The sequence below is a fragment of the Dermacentor albipictus genome, chromosome 8, assembly GCF_038994185.2.
Source record: "Dermacentor albipictus isolate Rhodes 1998 colony chromosome 8, USDA_Dalb.pri_finalv2, whole genome shotgun sequence".
NCBI classification, from domain to species: domain Eukaryota; kingdom Metazoa; phylum Arthropoda; class Arachnida; order Ixodida; family Ixodidae; genus Dermacentor; species Dermacentor albipictus.
Genome location: NC_091828.1, coordinates 47647698 through 47670630, shown reverse-complemented (window position 1 = coordinate 47670630; position 22933 = coordinate 47647698). Strand labels below are relative to the sequence as shown.

At 49.2% G+C, this 22933-nt stretch overlaps 1 protein-coding gene across 1 annotated transcript in view; it reads right to left on the bottom strand.

Annotated features, from left to right (window-relative positions):
- Nucleotides 1-22933, bottom strand: part of LOC135910184 (fatty acid synthase-like) — a 168267-nt gene that overhangs the window by 83914 nt on the left and 61420 nt on the right. Inside the window, exons 7-9 of the mRNA XM_070524611.1 lie at nucleotides 8347-8736; nucleotides 6015-6204; nucleotides 2888-3117 (exon numbers count right to left, since the gene is read on the bottom strand). Of these exons, the coding sequence (XP_070380712.1) occupies nucleotides 2888-3117; nucleotides 6015-6204; nucleotides 8347-8736 (810 nt within the window). The remainder of the gene's footprint in view (nucleotides 1-2887; nucleotides 3118-6014; nucleotides 6205-8346; nucleotides 8737-22933) is intronic.

Below are 22933 nucleotides of genomic sequence, written 5' to 3'. Positions count from 1 at the left end.
GTGGCACTCTGAAGGTCTTCTACCTTAATTTGCAATATCAGCATAATCACGTTTCTTGGTTTTACGAGCCTAGGAGCCGTAAGCCTTTGTTATGCTTCTGCTCTGCCCATACCAGAATTCCAAAATGATCAGTGGCACGAATTCGTCTTCGTAATGCATTGAAGTAGTCGTACTTCTATGAAATGTGACTGATCTTTGATCAACACGTTTTGAGTATGGTGGTAGCGGGTTACCAATCGGTGCTTATCGCAGCTATCGCCGAAGTGGTGCACAGGGACACGAAGAAAGAAAGGAGCTGTGATAATGACAAAGATTTCCAGTAGCAGCAACGCACTGCTGTAATTCCTTACATTCACTGTTTCGCGCACAATTTCAAGAAGATTGGTATTAAAACTAGCCTTACAGTATTAATGTTTGCGCCTTAAAAGCTGCCCAGTCTATGTAGAAGAACGCATCCCGTTCCAACGGAAATAAAGGCAGGTAGCGTTACACACCACAATGAGTATGTAGCGTGTACACAGGGTGTAGTGTACTGAATCCCGCTATGTTGCGGTTAAGTCTACATTTAGCAGACTGAGTGGTGCGTTAATGAGCCTCCAAGCGATCATGATAACAAGGTGAACAACTGCGCAAATGGGGGCGTAAAGGTGAGAAACTGTGCAAAGTGCAGCCGTTCACTATCATGAGTGTGGCTTTAGGCCCCTTTTCGATAACAGATGTATAGTGTATCGTAACACAGAGCAGTCCGTCCTATGATAGTTGAAGCGCACGAAATGCAGCGTCATGATTTAGTCTGCGGGATTACACGGCAGTTTTGTTTACAAGGAAAGAAACAAGATATCGATCAGGAATTAATGATTGTGCGCGACGTATAGGGAGCTTGTCATTTCATATGATGACTTTCTCTTATATAATCTTTTTTTTTGTCTTCATCGTTTATATGTATGCGCTTTCTGGATTAAATTTGATTTGAACGTGGTTCTTCTGTTTTTTCTTGTGTTCTTTAGTGTATTCATAAGTCATTGCGCTGCCTACCAGCAAATGCTAAGACGACAGTATTGTGTGTGGTCAGTATCGCATGGCGCGGCGTTTTGGCTGCGATGACGGCTGTTCGATGGCTGAAATTGCCACGTTTTAGCAAAGAGCTACGAAATGGTCATGACGCAACTGCGGAGAGTGGTGCCCAACTCAGGGGAATATTGCAGCAGAAAGTGGAAGTCCGCCGGTAACTGGGACCGTTTACCAGCCAAAGCAGACTACAAAGTACAATGTGCTGCCTCATCGTCGCGTCACCCGCAGCCGTCGCTCGTAACTGGTTTGACAAAGAAGCGACAGCAATCTTGGTTGCGTTAACTAATCGCGTCGCATTGGCTTGTCGCTCAAATTCGGTTGAAATGCGATACGCACGCTATTGGTGATAGGTATCCGATGTGTTCGCTGGTTTGCGGTATAATTTACACACGTCTTACCATGTCACAGTGCTATGCACCGGAATTTCCGCAAGGCAGAAGTCGGATTGGCCTCGCGGCATTTGCTGAAAACAACTCCTTTTTTTAACTACGCGATGTCATTACGCAAGAGCTTATTCGTCTCAATGATTGATTATTCTTTGAACGTTAAAATTTTGTTATTGGCTGTCAGGTCTTACGTACATGTCTGATGAAAATTAGTTGGCGCTGTGAATATTTAGGCTTTGTTGCTGAAGAGCCTACTTAGTAAAGGGGCAATATCTGAGTGACTCGCTGAACAAAAGTCGGCTGACACTTTCTCATAGTTGCAGCTCGAACTGGTGAAGTCGACATCTACTTTTCGGCGAGAACCTGATGCCCGCAACGCAGTAATGGTTGTACTATGTAGAGTATCATTTATGAAAGCATCCAAAAATATTCACCGACGATTACGCTGCTCCCTAATTGCAAACTAGAGCGCAGCTCTATGCGTTTTTTCATATAGCGCAACCTGTCCGTGGTGTGGAGCTAAGCCAACATTATACCACATTACATGGGAGTGTACAAGAAACCAGGCATTCCACAAACACAAAACACCAAGTGCGGAGCAATGGGAGAGCTGGCTCACCAGCCGCGAGCTAGAGACTCAAAGAGCTCTAATAGCGCACGCGTGCGAGGCGGCTCGGCTCAGTGGAGCCCTGGTCTAGGGGCCCATCCATGGCTGAAGAGGACTCAAGCTTCAAGAACGAAGACTTCGGCCTCGACCCGCTAAAACCTTTAAAGAGTGATTAAAGTTTTCCATTCCATTCCATTTTGCGACATACTGTCTGGCACGGACAATGTGTGTCATGCGGCACATTGCAAACGGAGCAATGTGTAGCGCAACTGCATCGCTAATCCGGAGGTCGCAAGAGGCAGCGCGGTGGTGACGCGCGGGCGCTATTCACAGCAGCCGCTGCAGACAGACGTCTGCTCATGCCATGCTTTCTTTCGATCTGTGGTATTGGTGGACGCGCTCGACCCATGCCATCGGTGAACAAGTCACGGCGTGCTACTTTGGGGCCATATAATAGCGGTCGTTGCCGGAGAGTCCGTCTTTTGCGGCACTACGCTTTTCTTCGCATGCTATCGCCATACCTCTTCCTCTGATTCCCTCCTAGCGCTTTCTTCGTTATCGCCCTCTTTCATCCCCCGCTGGGCTCTACGGCCACTCTTTCATCCTTCGCTGTGGTTTTCCGCGCAATTATGCCGAGGGACGACATTGAACGCAGGAAGAGGCGTTATGCTTGAATATAAGAGCTATGCTCTAAATGTTCAAACACGTAGTAACACGAAATTCAGGCGAATTTAGAACTATTCCTGAATATGCTCTACATTCACGTTATGCAATATTTAGGAGAACGTAGAAAATCAATACATCAAACAATAAAATATGTCACCTTGTTTAGAGCTTCTCGAAGGATAGGCCCGATGTTTTCGACGTGTTTACTGTGGAAGGCCACGCCCAAGCTGTTGACATTACGGGCGAAGATGTTCTCAGCTTCAAGTTGCGTTACCATCTCTGCCACGGCTTCGGCAGGACCGGACACTGTCACAGAATCTTCGGCGTTGTGGCAAGCAGGGTACACGTCAGTGGGACATCGCCTCTTCGCTTCTTCCCATGTAAGTCCTAATGAAGAGTTTACATCCGGAATAAATTGCCTCATTTTGTCTCCCGTCAGTCCTAGCAGCTACGCTTTAGCTGTGTTTTACGTGAATATGTAAATATGTACCTTTAGGATATTTTTGTCGCAGTTTGATACCAAGTGATCACTTTATCTAGCAAGTGAAAGCGCGTCGACATTGGTGGTCTGATAAAGCGAGCGAAGATTATGGAAGCTGAGTGCACACGCAACGTCACTGCGGCTAGGACGTAAAAAAAATCAAGCAAATGCCATGTATTGCGCGAATCGATTTTATCTCCAACATTTTCTGGTGGCTGGCTACCCAGTTTCCTGTGGTATTACGCGAAGCGTTACAAGCTCGACCGATGCGTTTCTTTAAAATGAATAGATTTTTTGTGGGACGCGAACGTGTTGGCGACCACAGTAGCATGACGGCGGTGACAACCACAGTGTGACGCCGACGGCATCATTTCTACTGCGGCCCTTCGGCGTGAGCTTAAGACAAACAGTGTTGGATTCTGCGTAAGTATAGACGAGAGTGAGCAAGGGAAGCGATGATTGAGACGTCATCAGGCATTTGCTGGGATATAATTGCACACACGCATGGCTAGACCACATGGAATCCGTTATAACGACGACAGCAATTTCACTCCTGCAATGAAACGCTCAAAGGCGTTCGACCTGAGCAGGTCAGGAAAACGTGCTACTGTGTCGCAGAGCTTATATGTAATAATATCAATATTTGGGGTTTTACGTGCGAAACCCACTTTCTGATTATCAGGCACGCCGTAGTGGAGGACTCTGGAAATTTTGACCCCCTGGGGTTCTTTAACGTGCACCTAAATCTAAGCACACGGGTGTTTTCGCATTTCGCCCCCATCGAAATGTGGCCGCCGTGGCCGGGATTCGATCCCGCGACCTCGTGCTCAGCAGCCCAATACCATAGCCACTGAGCAACCACGGCGGGTTAGCTTATATGTAGCGTTAGCTGCTACGAGTAAAGTACTGGGGAATATGACGCATGTTTCAGAGATGGCGCTGCGCAACACAGCGTCTCAAAGCGCGAGTTAGAAAGGATATGAGATATTGGCAGCTCACTTACGCGCACGCATCTCAAAGAATAGGCGCCTTTAGCCCATATAAAAGGGCAATCGGGTCATATTAAAAAAAAATTCTATACAAACACCCTCGTGTGGAATTTCTCGTTTATGTCGCAAAGTAAACTGATTGCCGGCATTTTGTAACAGCAATAGACAATATTTTTCCTGTGAGTACGTGAGGTAACAAACATAACGGACGCATGAGGAAGTAAGCAAATTTCTTAGATGTTCACAGGTGTCAATTTTCATGGGGGACGTAGTACCAGTCTCGTAGGCCCTCAATAACTCCAGCTCAACCATGACTTCTACGAATCAGTATGGTTTGCTAATTTTAGCCTTAAGCAAACTGAGCGTCATGTTGAAGCCTTGAAATATTTAAAATAATATATAGTGCAGACGACAGCACCGCTGTAAAACCGCCTTACGCCACTTCTGGTCATGGTCGACTCGACAAACTTTTTATCTGATTAGGCGCACTTAACGTGCACGCAAGAGCTTCGTGCTTTACAACTACTCAATATTTTATCAATAACGCGTCCTCTGCACTTTATAAGACAAACGTGAACAAGGTTCATTTTGAGGACAGATTAGGTTACAGTTAGAGCGCGCAGATTACTCTTGGGCCCTTTATCGTAAAACTATTCCGATATGTTTATATTCCAATCACCTGACCTCAATTTTGCGTAACCGCCGACGCAAGCGTCGGATGTTCACTCGCAGGGTTGTCTGAACAGACCATTCAAACGCTCACCTCGTTCATAGGAGGTCACTTTTGTTTGCTTGAAAGCAACTACCATTGCCTACACTGAGCAGCTTATCTTATCTGATTGGCTCACAAGGGGCGAGGAGCACGCTCAAGTGGAGAGGAATTCAATGGAGACGAGCCACCGCACTGAAAATGGATAAGCGGATGAATAGAGTGGTGCGGCGTCTGTAATTGGTCCGCTTTCCCTTACTTACCTTACTGTGGCTCGTCGAGAATCGCGGCGGCATGCGATGGAAGCTCAAGAATGACGCTAAAACGGACCCTCAGAAAAGAAGAGCTGGCAGATTGAGGTCGTAAACGTGCCGTAAGTGCTCGAAAACGTTACATGACCACGCAAAAAGATTTATTACCCACAAATAAACCCATGCTCTCCTGCAGGTGCGAGTAGGCAGTGCCTGAGTGATTAGAGGCAGCCATCTTTTATTCCTTTCGGAACGAGGCAGCCTGCGGCAATTCGGAAGAAAATTCAGTTTTGTTCGACATATTATGCATCTTCAACGCGTACACGTCTCTTTGCAGCTATGGAGTTTTGCGGTTTTGCGAAGTCGCGTGACAGGCAGGTGAAGTGGGTGCAGCCCGAAATGTTTTCACCATTAGCCGAGGGCGAATGGCGAAAAGGCGTGGAATCCGAAATAAGTATTTTTCTTTTGTTCGATAAAATCATGCATAATCAGTGTGTACATGTCATATCACATGGGGAGATATCGCGGTTTTCGTATCCTCACGTGAAAGACAGGTGAAGTGGGGGTGGTCGAAGAAAGTTTTTCACCAATTGATGAGGGCTGATCGCAGTACTGGAATAGAAAAGTTTGGAATAGTTTTACGTTATAGCGCTTCTTGACTTCTAGCCACGTTGGCTCGCTTTTAAAGCTGATATACAAAAATTCTATAGAAGCTGAAATATCTCAATTCCTAAATAATTACGGAGCTCTCCATAGGAACGTTGACCCCATTCCACGGTTCTGGTTTCGGGCGTTAAACCAAAAATATCAAGTGTTGAGAATCGCATCGGCGAAATGCCCCAGTTGATACTTGCCTATTGCAGCCATGGATCCTTTGGGGGGATGGCTCAGTTCCGTGCAGCGGCCTCGCCAATAGGAAGAAAGCACTGCTTGCTCGGCGGTTAAGCCCCCGTCTGCGTACGCGCAGCCAACCTCGCCCACAGAGTGACCCACTATGCCGTCCGCCTTGAGGCCCAAAGCATGAAGCACGTCCACCAGCGCAACCTGGGAATAAGAGAGTGGACAAAAACTTGTGTACAGCGCACTGTTCTGAATAATGGTAACATTTCTCTTTCAATATATCCAAACTCTATAAGCCGAATGTATCAAGCAATGATGACCTCATTTTCAAACAGTAGTACGTACATGAACAAACTCTCGATGGTACGCGAAGAGTAGACTTCAATGGCTCATTCGACTGGCCAATCTAGAGCGCTCTTAGTATAAGACAGCAAGTATGCTGTCCGTTACCGCAGCTGCTGACGGCCTGAAGGGGCCATACAAGAGCCCAGCTAACGCTACAAAAGGCGCTGATTCTCGCAGCGCAGCATTGCAGCGTGTCTGCACGGCTTCTGCAGCTCTGGTAGAACACATCAAAGCGATCAGGCAAATATGCCATCAGCAGCGGGTTTAATCAGCAGTACGCCGTGCTTCTTCGATTATCCTGTCCTGGACTGTCCGCAAAACGTCTGCGGCTTTCGGTCTGACTAGCTCTGAGAGACGGGCACGTCCGAATCACGTGATCGGGGCTGTCCGAAGCTTTGCTCGAAAGTACCGTGACCGGATGTCACTCTCCTGGTGGCCGTCGTCTGCTCGCAGCTAAAACCAGGCTGTCTAGCGAATTCATTAGCGCGGCCTCTTAGATGGCGCAGCCCCGGAGGCCACGTCACGGACACAACCATAAAGTTGTGTCGCAGCCTCAGCGCCTACAACGAATTCGCAAAGCACAGTTTACGTTGCGCTGTTGCTCGTCGTACCCTTTACCCTCTGCAATTAAGCTAGTTCGTCTGCGAAATTGAAGCAGCATCCCCACACGCACGTAAGCAAAATCGCGATCTTGTCTAGCCAGTGCTCACGCAGAACACGCATGCCGATGTGCTCAAAGCTCGCGAGACCATCTCCGACAGGCCCGACGGGTATCTAGGACAAAGCGCGTGTACATCATGTACTACTCCTCCAGTACAAAACGCAAACGCTCGAGCTTGGGACCAGAAGGGATAAACGGCGAAGCTCCGATTGTGTATCAGCTCAGCTACCAGAGTGAAATAGCCGCATGCTATGTGATGCTTCCTCAACCGTGAAGTCCATCTGTTTACTTCCCATATAGCAATGAGCATGGGGGATTTCGTGAAACGCACAAATAAATGCAAGATTGTGTGCTTGATCACTGTAGTTGTCTCTCAAAGAAACACGAAGGAAAGTTGATACTCATTACAGCAAACGCACAGAGGGTAATGGTGAATGCCCGCAAACTCTCCAGACATTCAATAAATCCCTTGATATTCTCGTTCGAATGCGTTGTTAATTCCTGTTACTTGTGTTTTCTTACCAAATTTCGTGGGTTAGAGTGCCTTAGTTAACGATGTCCTAATTAACTGTGCCTTAATACACCTAAACACCAAAGGTTTACTCCCAACGAACGCTTCAGTGGCACCAAAATTCATTGTGCCATCGTTGATGGTCGAACCCACCACCAGTGGTGGGAGTCGAACGCTTTGGTTGGCACCAAAGCGTTCGACTCCCACCAATGGTGGTGGGTTCGACCATCAACGATGGCACAATGAATTTTGGTGCCACTGAATTTTCGCCACAACAAAGGTCGTGGATTCGGGTGTCTTAATTATTCTGGCCTCGATTAACACCATAGGTCGTGAGTTCGACTCCCAACAATGGTATGCATTACCTTACGAAAAAAGTGGCTGATGCACTGGTTCTAGGGTTATCTCTTTCTTTTATTAATTGCGCTCTTAACAAACCACTTGCAATAGTGATCATGCACTTGCGCCAGCAAGTCTCATTCTAAACCTAATAAACTGTTGACCATTAGATAAGTATAACAATGTCTGCAATCATTGCAAGTGCTTCTCCTTACCACTGCCGAACCCCCGCAGACACCTCTACTCGGCGATAGTTCGGCAGTGGTAAAGGTTATAGAATGGCAACAGCACATGTCCTGCCCGCTCACGCTTCCTCCTCAGAACTGAACTTTTGAGGGCAAATGCAGACCGAGCGCTGAAGCTTCAGGTTGACAAGCAACTTGGCAGCGCAGCCGATTTGCAGAATCTAGGAAGTGGAATACTTATGACGAAGTCAATTTGTTCTTGCCAGCGTTCTAATTTCGTTGAATGGTGCCATTTCAGTACTCACCTGAATTGCCGCGATGGCGACAAAAGGCGCCACCATGGTACTCATTCGCGGCTCGTCACTAGTCACCAGGTCGATAAGGTCGATGCCGAATCGCTCTAGCAGCAGTCCATGGGACTGGCGGATAGAGCGGGCGAAAACGTCAAAGTGCATCATCTGGCGCGCCATGCCGTTCCACTGGCAGCCCATGCCAGTGAAGACGAACCACAGTGGTGGGGTCTCGCACGGAACCTCGTGGACAGCTTTAACGACCTCCCGACCCGAGTTGTCCACGGGTATAATGGCAAAGCCTCGATACGGGAACAGCCTCACGCTTGGCTGAGCGACGCGGCTAAGCAGGGCGTACCCGGAGTCTGGGTAGGGTCCTTCGGCCTCTAGCCGATCCAGAGTGCGCTGCAAAAGTGGCGTGAACAAACCGAAACATTATAATATTTGATAGTTGCGTGAGCAAAACATAGACACTTTGCATTCTTGCCGTTCGGAACTTCGTTGATGCACGACTAGGTGTTGCAAACTCTAAATAACATTCTTAAGCTTGAAAAACACTAGAATGTTCATGATTGATTTGCGATTGTATTACAATATCGTAATGTTACGCGTAAGAATACATATTTTCCCGTAACCCTCAGACTCGGAAATCTACTTCCCCCTGGTATCATTGAAGTTGGCTGCAGCGACAAATTAGTCACAGGTCTCCGTAATAATTATGTATGATTTGTACGAGATATTATTTGTTCGGGTCAGTATGAACTTGACCGGTAACTTCTCATTGTGTTGTAAGCCTTTTACCTGTGCTTTTTATCCTTAGTCATAATAATGTTCTGTAACATGTGGCCGCTCACCTGCCTAATTATCCATGTGCCGTCTCCTATTGCGCCTGCTGGGTGAATACAAGAATATTATTAAATAAGTACAGTAACGTGCAAGATGGGCCGCATTTTTACAGACGCTACATGCCTTCTTACACTCTAAAGTCAGCAGGCGGAACAAGTCATTGAGGTTTCTTGTGGCTTATAGGTAGTGGGCTTTTTCGATTTAGCGAGAACATTGTGAACAGATCAGAATGCGAAATAACGAGCGAGAAAGATTGGACTGCGACACACAACTGCACGTTACCACGCGTTCAGTCATTTTTCGACAGGCTGCAAAGTTTATGAAGCCTAAGCACAGAGGCGTACCGTGTTACTGTGACAGCAATCATACGGATAATCCGGACATGCTAACGTTGTTGGTGTCGCCATTAAACTATCTCAACTGCGAGGCGTATGCTCCACCCATCGTTTGTTGGAGAACACGTGATCATTGAAGGTAAGACGGCAAGCCAGCCAGCGCGATCCGAGGAGGAGGGTTGCTTCATACGACTATAAATGATAACATTTTAAAGCGCATATATATTGGGGGGGAACTAACCATGAATTTACTGTCTAGCCTTTTTCGCGGGCTGATCGGGAAGCTTAGCTCGGACTAACATCTGCGAAAACCACATGTTGGTGCCAACGAATGGTTGTACCTCCTATAGCGGCTCCTTGGTCATCCACGGTTGCAGCCCCACTTGGACCACGCTCCTGCGTTATACTGGGGCTCCTCAAGGAAAGTGATCGAGAGAACAAAAAATAAGTTATTTCTTTCTATTCTGGACGGTCACCTACCTGTTGGCTCAGCCCACGACATGTACCATAGGCTATGGGGCCTCATTTGGATTTCTATAGCGCGAGGACCCGGATGTGGTCCATACGCACAACCCCTGCGCATCGAAGCTGCACTAATGGAATCGTAAGGCAGCGGTAGGGTAGGCGATGTGGACGTTATCGGTACAGGTGTCTTGCTCCAAGCGATGAACGACACAGCAGTTGCGGCCTCGTAAAATGTATCGGTGGTCCAGCTATAACTACTGGGATTCTCGCAGGACAACTTTGCTGTGTGGTTTACCCAGGTGGAAGCTGCTTTTGACCTTTGACGGATCACCAGTCAAAAAACCTAATAAATGCTTGTACACAAGTTCTGAGGTCAGTGTCATTCCCACTATAGATACTTACCGTCAACGTTCTCTGATTTCCAGACCGCTTCTAGCAGTCAACAACTGAAAAATCGGAACTTATGAACAACGTTCCCTCGAACACTACCTCGGCCTAAAGCGCACTTTTCAGTGGGTGTTTATAGCCGACATGCATTTGGCCACTTTGGGAGCAGATAATCCTGAGTGCTTTGAGCCTCAGCGTCGACATACGCACGTGTCGCCTGGTAGACACTACGACACTCGTGTCTGTTCAAGGACTTGTTGAGCGAGCCACTTAAACCACGCGGAATGCCCCGTGCGTGCCTTCAAAGACTTTCACCTTGATACTTTCTTATTTAGACGCCATCACCCGGCCACACAACCTGGAGCTCCCAATTCGTCGCACCGTGGAGCATCACATCATCACCACCACGGCACCGCTAGTTTCTTGCCCAACACGGCGACTTGCTGGTAACCGACTTGTCACACGTAGAGTATTTGACAACAGTCTTCAATTATGGATCGTTCATTCACTGTAGAGCAGCTGGTAAGCTGCTCTCCACATCCACAAGATTCCCAACGCGACCCCGGCGACTGGCATCCGGGCAGCGACTACCACGCTCTTAATGCCGGCGTAGTCCCCGATCTACCCCCCCCCCGTTTTCCGCTAATCCACATACCACAACTTCGCGTCTCTCTCGCTGCCACGGCCGTCTACAGCAAAACTGCTTTGGTTAAGGCCTACCATCAGATACCGGTAGAGCCTGCTGATATTCGGAAGACCACCACTGTCATCCCGTTTGGCCTCTTTGAGTACATGCCCGCGTCGTTCGGGCTCAGAAACGAAGCAGAAACGTTTGTACGATTTATCAAGAAGGTTATTCGTGGACTTGATTTCGTGTCCGCTTATATCGACGACATACTTGTTGCAAGTTCATCCGCTTAACAACACGCTTCCCATCTGCGCAGGAGATTTGTACTGTTTCCGGTACACGGTCTCGACGTTCACCGAGACGAATGCGGTTTCGCCATTGCTGGCATCGAATTACCTGTCCATCAGTTAACACCCGAGGGAGAAAAAATGCAGGAAATCCATCGAGTTGAAATCTCTATACAGCGAAGCTTTGTGCCAAGGCATAAGGAGTAAAAACACAAATGAGTGATTATTGAATGTCCGCACAAAATCAAAAGGAAGGCTTATTAAGTCATTATAGAGAGCTTCATACAATTGTGCCATCCCTTACGTGACTACGAATACAAGCTTTTTCGTTCTTCATTTGTTTCCCCCGCACTGCCGGTGACGCCGCCACGGTGATGATAGCCTTTATTGGCCTCCCCACTGAAATGGGGCCGTCACAGTTAGACAGCTAGCCTGCATGATTTAATCAGGTGTACTGTATATGTTTTTCATTCCGACTTTTTTGTATACGTCCCCGCAAACGTTTTTTTCCTCATGACTTCGCTACCCACCTTGTATCGTTACCTAGGCCTGCAACGAATCCGCTCGCATCAATTTCGCCCCTTTTTTTTCGGCGTTCGCCCGCGAGGATGCTTGCCTCAACGGACAATGATGATGATGATGTAGTGGCGGCCAGCACCTTTGAACCGGATGGAGCCACGCAGTGTCCTGGGCCGCAGGGTGTAAAAACTTAAGAAAGAAAACGGGCATATTGTATGTAGATCGCTAGACAATCTGGAGTCATATCCGACACACACTGGTACACCATTGAGTCAGTCGCTTTTTGATGGCCTGCACAACGCAGTTCCAGCCCACGCTGCGTCCATTTGCGTCGTGATTTCCATCGTCCGCCTCGAGCGTGTGGAAACCAAGCGTGTGGTAACCAATTGAGCGCCTGCTGCTAACCAGCTAACCCGTGAAATGGCAGAGGTCTTCCACCTAAAGAAAAGAGGAAATAACTGCGTAAGCCACGCATCGGTCTTGCTACATAATAAGGAATTCAAATTTCTTGATAGTTAGACTTTCCTGAAGTCTTAACGTTGCCTTTGAATGATTTCCCCCGTGATCTTTGACACACATGCGCAACCGTCCTACTCCGTTTTTGTGAGCATATATTTGCTTCCTTTCAATAAAGGTTTTCATATATTTTACAGTTTAAAGATTGAAGTAACCCAACTAGCCCAGTTGTCCATCCTGTTACTGCACTTAATGCACATACCGGTGCCTTGGAATTGGCTGCGGTGTGCGAGAGTGCCGAGAGCCACTGCTTTCCCCTCGAACAAGAGGCTGCTTCTAATGCTGTTATCATAGAAGCACTCCACACCTTTCTTGTTTCTCCGCTAGATTTCACATGTGGACTTGCACTCCATTCCATTGCTCCATATGGTAGTTTCGGCTTCCTTTAGGTGCCGGCTGACCTCGGTAGACCACTTAGTGGCAGGATCGGCTGCGATTTCTTCACCAACCAAACCATACTTCTTTTCGATATGATACACTCGGCCTGTCCAGTCGGTTCTCATACATGTCGCCGAGAGGTACTGAAACATTTGGCGTGCCCACCCCGAGCACGGCAGGAGTTGGAGACGGCCTCGGTAGGCGATGTTGCTCGCAGCTTCCTATGCCTCAAAGCTCGACCACCCCACATCATTTTGCTCGGTCTCGTTGGTTACCTGGCCATGACATACAATGGCAGTGCGTCCTGCCTCCCTCTGCTGACGCTCCAGCCACTCCGGTGTTGCAGGTCAGAGGGAGATAACAGCATTTGAAAAAGTGATCGCCGACATTGAATGCATGCATTTGAATGAGCGTGTATCGCCGACACAGGTTCTGCGAGTGTTCTCATGCCCACCATGTACACGATAGAAACTGTTTCCTGCCCAGGATTGCGCAGATCATTCTTAGCCTTACCGACTTTCTCTAGTGTGCACTGTCTTCTACTAGCTCACTGGAGTGGGCGCGTGCCGCCGACGAGGCATTCACAGCTGCCCTTGTCGACGGCACGCGCAATTTGTCGAAGACGCAGGCGCTGCGTCTCAGTTCAGAAACCCTTGCAGCATAGGCAACAGCCTCCGCCCACACTCTCTGCACGGGGATACGAACTGACCCACAAGGAAGTGGCGCTCGAATTGCTTGTTGGCTCCCAGGAGCATATAACGACGCTGGAAACGCTAGGTATAGCAGATGGTGCAACATAGTGTCACAAATAATGGCCTCGTGAAGCATGCTGAACGCATTATTGGAGAGTAATCGGGATTGGGTCTTATTTTGTTCAATTCGATTAGCATCCTTAGGGCACTTCGCGTACTTTTTTGAAGCTATCTGCCTGTCTGCTTGTTGGTCCATATTTCTGTCTGTCGGTGCCTATGACCGCCTTCTCCCCAGATTGGTTAACTCGGTAGTCCAAGGTCTAGTGGGTAAATCGTCGGGTTGCTGTGCTGACGTAACCGAGTTCGAAACCAAGGATTGGGCCAACTATTTTTACGAATATGCGACGCTGGTTCAAGCTTAAGAATAGCGCGACACAAAATATACAGGCACGAAAGACGAGATGAGTGCCAACTTCCTACTAATTTATTCAGGACAATTTACGGTGAAGTAAAACTCAGGCGCATGCATTTAAAGACACCATTCAACAGAAACAGAAACGAAAAACGACCAATATCATTTACATACCCAATACCCGTCCTTCATGTCTGCGTGTTTTTTCCCGTGCTATTCTTAAGTTCGAATGATGTATGAACTAACCCAGCAGGAAATTTTACTCAGCGTGACAATGGGTATGTACTGCCGTTCAACGAACCTCGTGCTCCCCAGAATGGGTCACTGGTCATGTTCCACAGGCTTGTGCAGCTTTTAAACGGACTGACAACTGGCTAGGATGTTGTTGCGAAACCTTGATGGAAATGAAATGACGAGGATTTATAATGATGGAATGCAGTACGTTGATCGCGGTTTAAGTAGGAATGATAATTTTAAATTCGTAAGGACAGTTTCCGAAACCAGTAAGTGGGGATGCTTGGCGGTGAAATCTTGGTGCTTCAAATGTAGTCTATGAGATTCCTGTACGGAAGTCGGCCGCTATGAAGTACAACAATATGATTGCCTGAAATTGCAGTTGCTGTATAAGTAGACACTTGCCCTTTATACTATGCTTCGGAAACAAAAAGCGGACGCATGGCTACGGCAACACGATGAACTACGCATCATGTGTAAAACCGTCATTTCGTTTTCAATTCGATTGGTTTTGTTTTGACTGGTTAAATACGAAAACAGTTGAACAGGAAACCTCAAAAACAGGCAAATGTTATCGCAGAAATTCTTTAACACTTCCAAAAACATGAATCGCAGGAACATCGACTTGATAAATAAAATAATAGTTTTCTCACATTTACGCTGCACTTATTATCTGACCCCCTATAACGCCGCCAATAATGGCTATCACACTCACCAATCACTGTCTTCAGCATGCTTCCAGTGAACGACTACATCGTCACTGCAGATAGAAAAATTCTGATAAAAAATTGGCCGCGGTGTTTTACGCGTTACTACTTCATGATTGTGGTATAAACTTTTTTAAAACAGGGTTGAAGTGCCTCAGACAGGCTGGCCAACGTTTCGATAGGTGGACCTATCTTCGTCAAAGGCGGCCTCGTCATCCTCGGCGTGTTAGTTTTAAAGGGTTAGTGCAGTGACGTCACGTGCGGGTGTTGTTGCTGGCGGCTGGTTTTAAAGAGAGAGATTACAAGAGGGAACAGGCGCTGTCGTCCGACGTCTGTGAGCCTCATTCTCAAGACGAAGGGACAAGAGCGTGAGAGTGGGCACGCGGGGAGGAAAGAAAAGAAATAGAAGCAGAAAAAGGGAAAAAAAAGCAAGAAAAGCAGGGGGGTGCCAGGGCCGTACCAAGACACAACAAAGGGGGGGGGGAGTGAAAGAAAAAGAAAGAGAAAAATGAAATCTTTAAGAAATATGGGGGCTTGGGAGCGTGTTGGGGATGCGAACGGTTAGGAGGTAATCCGGGGTAGTCGTTGGCGGCATGTTTTTGAGGCATTAGAACGGCCGGTCAAGCAATAGTTCGAGTAATGTTGAAATAGTTAAGGTGGCGACGGGGAGTCTGCGGTGCAATGTGTGGGGTGAATGAAAGGCAGCGGCATGGTCTTTTAAGGGGCACTGCCCCACGCGCTTAACGTAGGTGTCGTTACGGCGGCATCCAGAAGGCGATGGTTGAGGCGCCGAAAAAGGCATATTGACTTCGGAATGTGTTGTCGAGGGGGTTTCAAAAAAAAAAAGGACTAAAAAAGGGGGTAAGGGGGAAGGGGGGGGGCGAAATCGGTATAGCAAACAGGAGGGCGACGCGTGCAGAAGCGGGCGCGGGCAAGTGTACATGGAAGAAGGGGATCGTACACTTGGTATAGACGTAAAATCCTGAAAGAGTACATTAAATTGAGTAGTAAGCAGGAATTTTTTTTCTTTTTCTTTCTCTTTTTCTCCTCTTCCTCTCTCCCCCTCTCCCCCCCTTCCCTTCCCTTTTCCCTTCTTTTTCCTCCGAAATGAAAGAGTAGGTGAGGTTAAGAATTAAAGTTGGCTGGTGGCCTAATGTGTTTTGTGTATTGGTTGATGATATGAGAGTTTCAGATTTAAGTTACAGCTTTTAAAGATTCTAAGTTGCCGCGTGCCAAATTAATTCCTGTCGGGTGTAGGCAATTAAACTTGTGTATGAGGTATGATTCCGTGTACTTCCTTTCGCGAGGGGAACGGAAATTTGTTTGTAGTATATAGAGCCTTGCTTTGTCAAACATATGTCCATGTTGATTAAAGTGGCTGGCTACTGCTTTGGGTAAATTGTGTTTTGTGTCCGCGCGGTGACCATTGAGTCTTGTATTGATTTGTTGTCCGGTCTCACCTATGTATTGTTTGCTACAAGCGGCGCATTCTAGACAGTAGACTACATTGCTTGATGTGCAGGTGAAAGCCGAAGTTACTTTGTGTGTGTAATTCGACGCTGTACTTTTTACTGTAGTAGTGGATTGAATGTGTTTGCATGTAGAGCACCTGGGGCGACCACAGGGATTGGTTCCCAACTTCTTCTTTTTCTGTAGTTTGGCGTGCACAAGAACATCTTTAAAATTAGTGTTGCGTCTGTAGGCTACTCTGGGAGGGTCGGGAAAAATCTTAAGTTTCTGGTTGCTGGTGAGAATCGGGTAGTATTTACTTAGGATGTTATTCACGTTTGGGAGTGCGTTTGAGAATCTAGTAGTAAGAAGAGGCGTTGTTGTTCTTGTGATCTTCGGGCGGGGCTTGAGGACCTCGGCTCGATCAAGTTTGGTTGCAGCGATGTAAGCTGTTTGAAGGTCACTGTTTGGGTGGTTCCTGTTTGATAGCGTTTCTTTAAGGTGATCGAGTCTATGTAGTCTTGGTTTTCAACGCAAATGCGACGTAGTCGTGTGGCTTGGCCTTTAAAGATGCCTTGTTTGCAATGTCTGGGATGGTGGCTGGTATATTCTAGGTACTGTTGTTTGTCGAAAGGTTTCCTATACAGCGTTGTCTTTAGTTCACCATTGTCAATGTATATTGTTGTGTCCAGAAAGTTTATGCGCTCAGTTGAGGATTCTGATGTGAATTTTATTGTTGGGTGAACAGAATTTAGCAAGGATACATATTTATCTAGACTGTCTTGGCCCTGTCCCCAGATTATGAGTATGTCGTCTATGTATCGTAGGTATGTGTGGGGCTTGGTAGTGCAGCGCGATAGGAAATCTGTTTCTAGAATCCCCATAAATATTGACACGTGTACTTATCTTTATCGCGCAACCACGTTTCGCCGCTTAACAACTGTAATCGCAGAGCGAGGGACGCGCCTGCATGTATCCGACGTTTCTGGAAAGTTATCGACGCTTCTACCCGCGTGTCTGTTGTCGCCGAACCTTGTGTTATCAGATTTCATCGCGTGACACGAATGGTGTAGAACTTTGTGGAAGACACGCGGGTCCCATCAGTTAATCTGGAACATTCGACGACTGATCTATAAAAGCCGACGCGCTTGACCCGCTGATCAGATTTTCGACGATCGCCGACTGTGTTCGCCGCTTTCGTTGTGCTATAAGTGTAGCCTGTTTTGTGGGCACAGGTTCGCCCAATAAAAGCTAGTTTTGTATTCCACCATACTGCTTCTTTCTTCGCCGTCACTACCACGTGACATCTGGTGGAGGTGCTTTTGGTCCATGTACCGCACGCCCCCGACAAGCCGTGATCCAAGCCCGGACCGTAAAGAGAGCACCAACGTAGTCACGGACCATCGAGTAAGCCGTCGTCTCCAACAGCTGCCCCCGGAGCACGGACTTCTGCCTGAGAAGACCAAGATTGTGGCCAAGACAACCACAATGGCTGCCCCAGTCTCACCCATCGTACTTCAACGACCCAGAGAGCCCCCTACCTTCCGTGGAGCTACGTCGGAGGATCCTGAAACCTGGCTCGAAACCTTCGAAAGGATCTCGACCTTCAATAGCTGGACCTCTGAAGATAAGCTACGACACGTGTACTTCTCCTTGGAAGATGCCGCGAGGACGTGGTTTGAGAACCGGGAGTCCACCCTAGCAACATGGGACCTGTTCCGCAGTAACTTCCTGAGGACGTTCACGAGCGTTGTCCGAAAAGAAAGGGCCGAAGTTCTGCTGGAAACCCGAGGCCAACTACCTAATGAGACCATCGCTATCTTTACAGAAGAGATGACCCGTCTTTTCCGGCACGCCGACCCGGAAATGTCCGAAGAGAAAAAAGTGCGTTTCCTGATGCGAGGCGTAAAGCAAGAACTTTTCGCCGGACTAATCCGAAACCCACCGAAGACCGTAGCCGAGTTCCTGACAGAGGCTACGACGATTGAGAAAACGTTAGAAATGCGTACTAGGCAATATAACCGCCAAGTGCTCACGCCTCAGTGCGCCGTCCAAGCGCTGGGCTCCGTTGATCTCCAAGAGACCATAAGGGCCATTGTGCGCGAAGAACTCCGCAAGGTCTTGAATTCGTCGCAGCCTCAAGTAGCCTCGATTGCTGACATCGTGAAAGATGAGGTTCAGCGATCACTGGGAGCTCCTGAGGTGCAACCTGAATTACCGCAGCCCCAGCCAGAAGCGATGACCTACGCCGCCGTCGCACGCCGTCAAGGTCCCCCGCCGCGACCGCGCCAGGGCCCTGTCACGCCGCAGTTCCGTCGTCCGCCGCCGCCGCCACCGCCAGCACGACCACCCGTCGCCCAGCGCACCTACGCGAGGAAGACGAACATTTGGCGCACCCCCGACCACCGCCCGCTCTGCTACCACTGCGGCGAAGCCGGCCACGTCTACCGACGATGCCCATACCGGGAGATGGGACTGCGAGGTTTCGCCGTGAACGCTCCGCGCCCGCAGCAAGGTGAACGCCCTCGCGATATCGCCGACTACCTCGCCGCCACTCAGTGGAACCCTCGACGACCATCCCGTTCGCCGTCACCAGGCCGCTACCTTTCACCGCAGCGCCGACCATACAGCGGCCCAGCTCGGGGCCGCTCTGCGAGCCCATACCCGGAAAACTAAAAGCAGCAACCGATGGAGGTGCGGTTGCTGTTCGTCGAACTGACGAAGATCCTCCGCCGCCGTCGAAGACGCCGAAGAAACTACCTCGACGACATAACGACACGCCGCCGTCCCGACGAAATCTGGAAGTAAAGAATACGACGACGAAAGACAAGCTGATGACGCGACGTTCCAGCTTCAGTTTTACACGACGCAGCCGTGATCCGACGCCAAGACCCAACTGCAACGCCAGACAAAGAACCACCGACCTCGACGTGCTTCTCGACGGCCATGCAGTTACCGCCTTAGTGGACACAGGGGCCGATTACTCCGTAATGAGTGGACACATCGCCGCCCATTTGAAGAAAGTTAAAACTGCATGGGAAGGCCCTCAAATTCGGACCGCTGGAGGACACCTGATTACGCCGACTGGAATCTGCACAGCAAGAATTACCGTTCATGACCGGACTTACCCTGCCACCTTCGTTATCCTCCAACAGTGTTCACGCGACGTCATTCTCGGCATGGACTTCCTAAGCCAACATGGCGCAGTCATCGACTTGAAGTCGAAGTCGATAACCCTGTCTGAAGATCAAGCGATACCGCCGGAGAGCCCTCGTAGTCACCACGCCTTGAGTGTGCTCGAAGATCAAGTGAGCATCCCGCCTCGCTCCAGCATTGTTATTTCGGTCGGCACTGAAATACCCGCTGACGTAGAAGGTGTCATCGAAGGCGACCAACGTCTACTGCTAGACCGTGAAATTTGCGTCGCAAGAGGGATCGCTCGACTCCACGGAGGGAAAACGGAAGTGATGCTAACCAACTTCAGCCAAGAGTTCAAGCACATCAGCAAGGGCATGACAATCGCGTACATCGAGGAAATTGTGGAAACGAGCAATGCCTTAATCCTCACAGATTCTGCCGCTTCTACCCCGCCGACCATTGTCCCCGAACCAGATTTCGACGTAAATCCAAGTCTCCCCATAAGCAAGCAGCAAGAGCTCAGAAATCTACTCCGACGATACAAGGACTGCTTTTCGACTTCATCAAAGATTCGACAAACACCAGTTGCAAAGCATCGCATAATAACCGAAGAGTGCGCTCAACCACTCCGCCAGAGCCCTTACCGTGTTTCGACGCGAGAACGTGAAGCTATTAGGCAACAAGTCGACGAAATGCTCCGCGACGACATCATCCAGCCTTCGAAAAGCCCGTGGGCATCCCCTGTGGTCCTGGTAAAGAAAAAGGACGGAACCCTGCGTTTCTGCGTCGATTACCGTCGTCTGAACAAGATCACGAAGAAGGACGTATACCCCCTCCCACGAATAGACGACGCATTGGATCGGCTCTGCAACGCTAAATACTTCTCGTCGATGGATCTCAAGTCTGGCTACTGGCAAATAGAAGTCGACGAAAGAGATCGCGAAAAGACCGCTTTCATCACCCCAGACGGCCTCTACGAGTTCAAGGTTATGCCATTCGGACTGTGCTCGGCGCCTGCAACGTTCCAGCGCGTCATGGACACGGTTTTAGCAGGATTGAAGTGGCAGACCTGTCTCGTTTACTTGGATGACGTCGTCGTCTTCGCCGGAAATTTTGACGATCACCTTAGGCGGCTTGCAACAGTACTAGAGGCCATCAAATCATCAGGGCTAACTCTCAAGCCAGAAAAGTGCCGCTTCGCTTACGACGAGCTTCTGTTCCTAGGCCACGTCATCAGCAAATCCGGAGTACGCCCCGACCCGCAGAAAACAGCTGCCATCGCAAAGTTCCCGCAGCCCATTGACAAGAAGGCAGTGCGTAGATTCCTTGGCATGTGTGCCTACTACAGGCGCTTTGTCAAGGACTTTTCACGCATCGCTGAGCCGCTAACGCATCTAACCAAATCTGATGTCGAGTTCAAATGGCAAACGGCGCAGGCCGACGCATTTCAAGAACTGAAACGACGCATGCAGTCACCGCCGGTACTCGCACATTTCGACGAAGACGCCGATACGGAAATCCACACTGACGCCAGTAGCCTAGGCCTCGGTGCCGTCCTAGTCCAGAAGAAAGACGGGCATGAACGGGTGATATCTTATGCTAGCCGGTCGCTGTCAAAAGCGGAAGGCAATTATTCTACGACTGAAAAGGAATGCCTCGCCATCATTTGGGCTACAGCAAAATTCCGCCCATACCTATATGGCAGGCCATTCAAAGTCGTCAGCGACCATCACGCGTTGTGTTGGCTAGCTAACTTAAAGGACCCTTCAGGACGGCTGGCGAGGTGGAGCCTCAGACTACAAGAATACGACATCACTGTAACATACAAGTCCGGACGAAAACACTCAGACGCCGATTGCCTATCACGCGCCCCCATTGACCCGCCGCCGCAAGATGACGAGGATGACGACGCCTTCCTTGGTATAATAAGCGCGGAAGACTTCGCCGAACAACAACGAGCGGACCCGGAACTTAAAGGCCTCGTCGATTATTTGGAAGGGCACACCGACGTTGTCCCCAGGGCATTTAAGCGCGGATTATCTTCCTTCACGCTTCAAGACAGTCTACTCGTGAAAAAGAACTTCTCGCCAGTCCGCGCCAGCTACCTTCTTGTTGTACCGTCAGCGCTGCGTCCAGAAATATTGCACGCCCTACACGACGATCCAACCGCTGGGCACCTCGGATTCTCCCGGACGCTGTCGAGAATACAGGAAAGGTATTACTGGCCGCGTCTGACCGCCGACGTCGCCCGTTACGTCAAGACATGCCGAGACTGCCAACGACGCAAGACACCGCCGACAAGACCAGCAGGATTACTACAGCCGATCGAACCTCCTCGCCGACCATTCCAGCAGATTGGGATGGATTTGTTGGGGCCGTTTCCGATATCAACATCCGGGAATAAGTGGATCGTCGTGGCGACGGACTACCTCACCCGCTTCGCTGAAACAAAAGCACTGCCGAAAGGTAGCGCAGCCGAAGTGGCGAAATTCTTTGTCGAAAACATCCTGCTGCGACATGGCGCCCCAGAAGTCCTCATCACCGACCGAGGAACGGCCTTTACAGCGGAGCTCACCCAAGCCATTCTGAAATACAGTCAGACAAGGCACAGGAGGACAACGGCTTACCACCCGCAGACGAATGGTCTTACGGAGCGGCTGAATAAGACCTTCGCCGACATGCTAGCGATGTACGTCGACGTCGAACACAAGACCTGGGATGCCGTCCTGCCGTACGTAACATTCGCTTATAACACGGCGGTGCAAGAAACAACACAGATCACGCCGTTCAAGTTGGTTTATGGCAGGAACCCGACGACGACGCTTGACGCCATGCTGCCGCACGTAACTGACGAAGAGAATGTTGACGTCGCTAGCTATCTCCAGCGCGCCGAAGAAGCCCGACAACTCGCCCGCCTACGGATCAAAAACCAGCAGCGTACGGACAGCCGACACTACAACCTCCGACGACGCTTCGTCGAGTACCAGCCCGGCGACCGTGTTTGGGTATGGACCCCGATACGCCGACGAGGACTGAGTGAGAAACTATTGCGCCGCTATTTCGGACCTTACAAGGTCATTCGACGTGTTGGCGCACTGGACTATGAGGTCGTGCCAGACGGCATCTCGCATTCACAGCGGCGCCGCGCACGACCTGAAGTGGTCCACGTGGTGCGTCTTAAACCGTTTTACGGACGCTAACGAACTTCCCTTATTTTGTTGTTTTCATTGCTACGAGTGCTTATTTGTTACTTTCGTTTGTTTGCAGCATCGGGTCGATGCTTTTTAAGAGGGGGGTAATGACACGTGTACTTATCTTTATCGCGCAACCACGTTTCGCCGCTTAACAACTGTAATCGCAGAGCGAGGGACGCGCCTGCATGTATCCGACGTTTCTGGAAAGTTATCGACGCTTCTACCCGCGTGTCTGTTGTCGCCGAACCTTGTGTTATCAGATTTCATCGCGTGACACGAATGGTGTAGAACTTTGTGGAAGACACGCGGGTCCCATCAGTTAATCTGGAACATTCGACGACTGATCTATAAAAGCCGACGCGCTTGACCCGCTGATCAGATTTTCGACGATCGCCGACTGTGTTCGCCGCTTTCG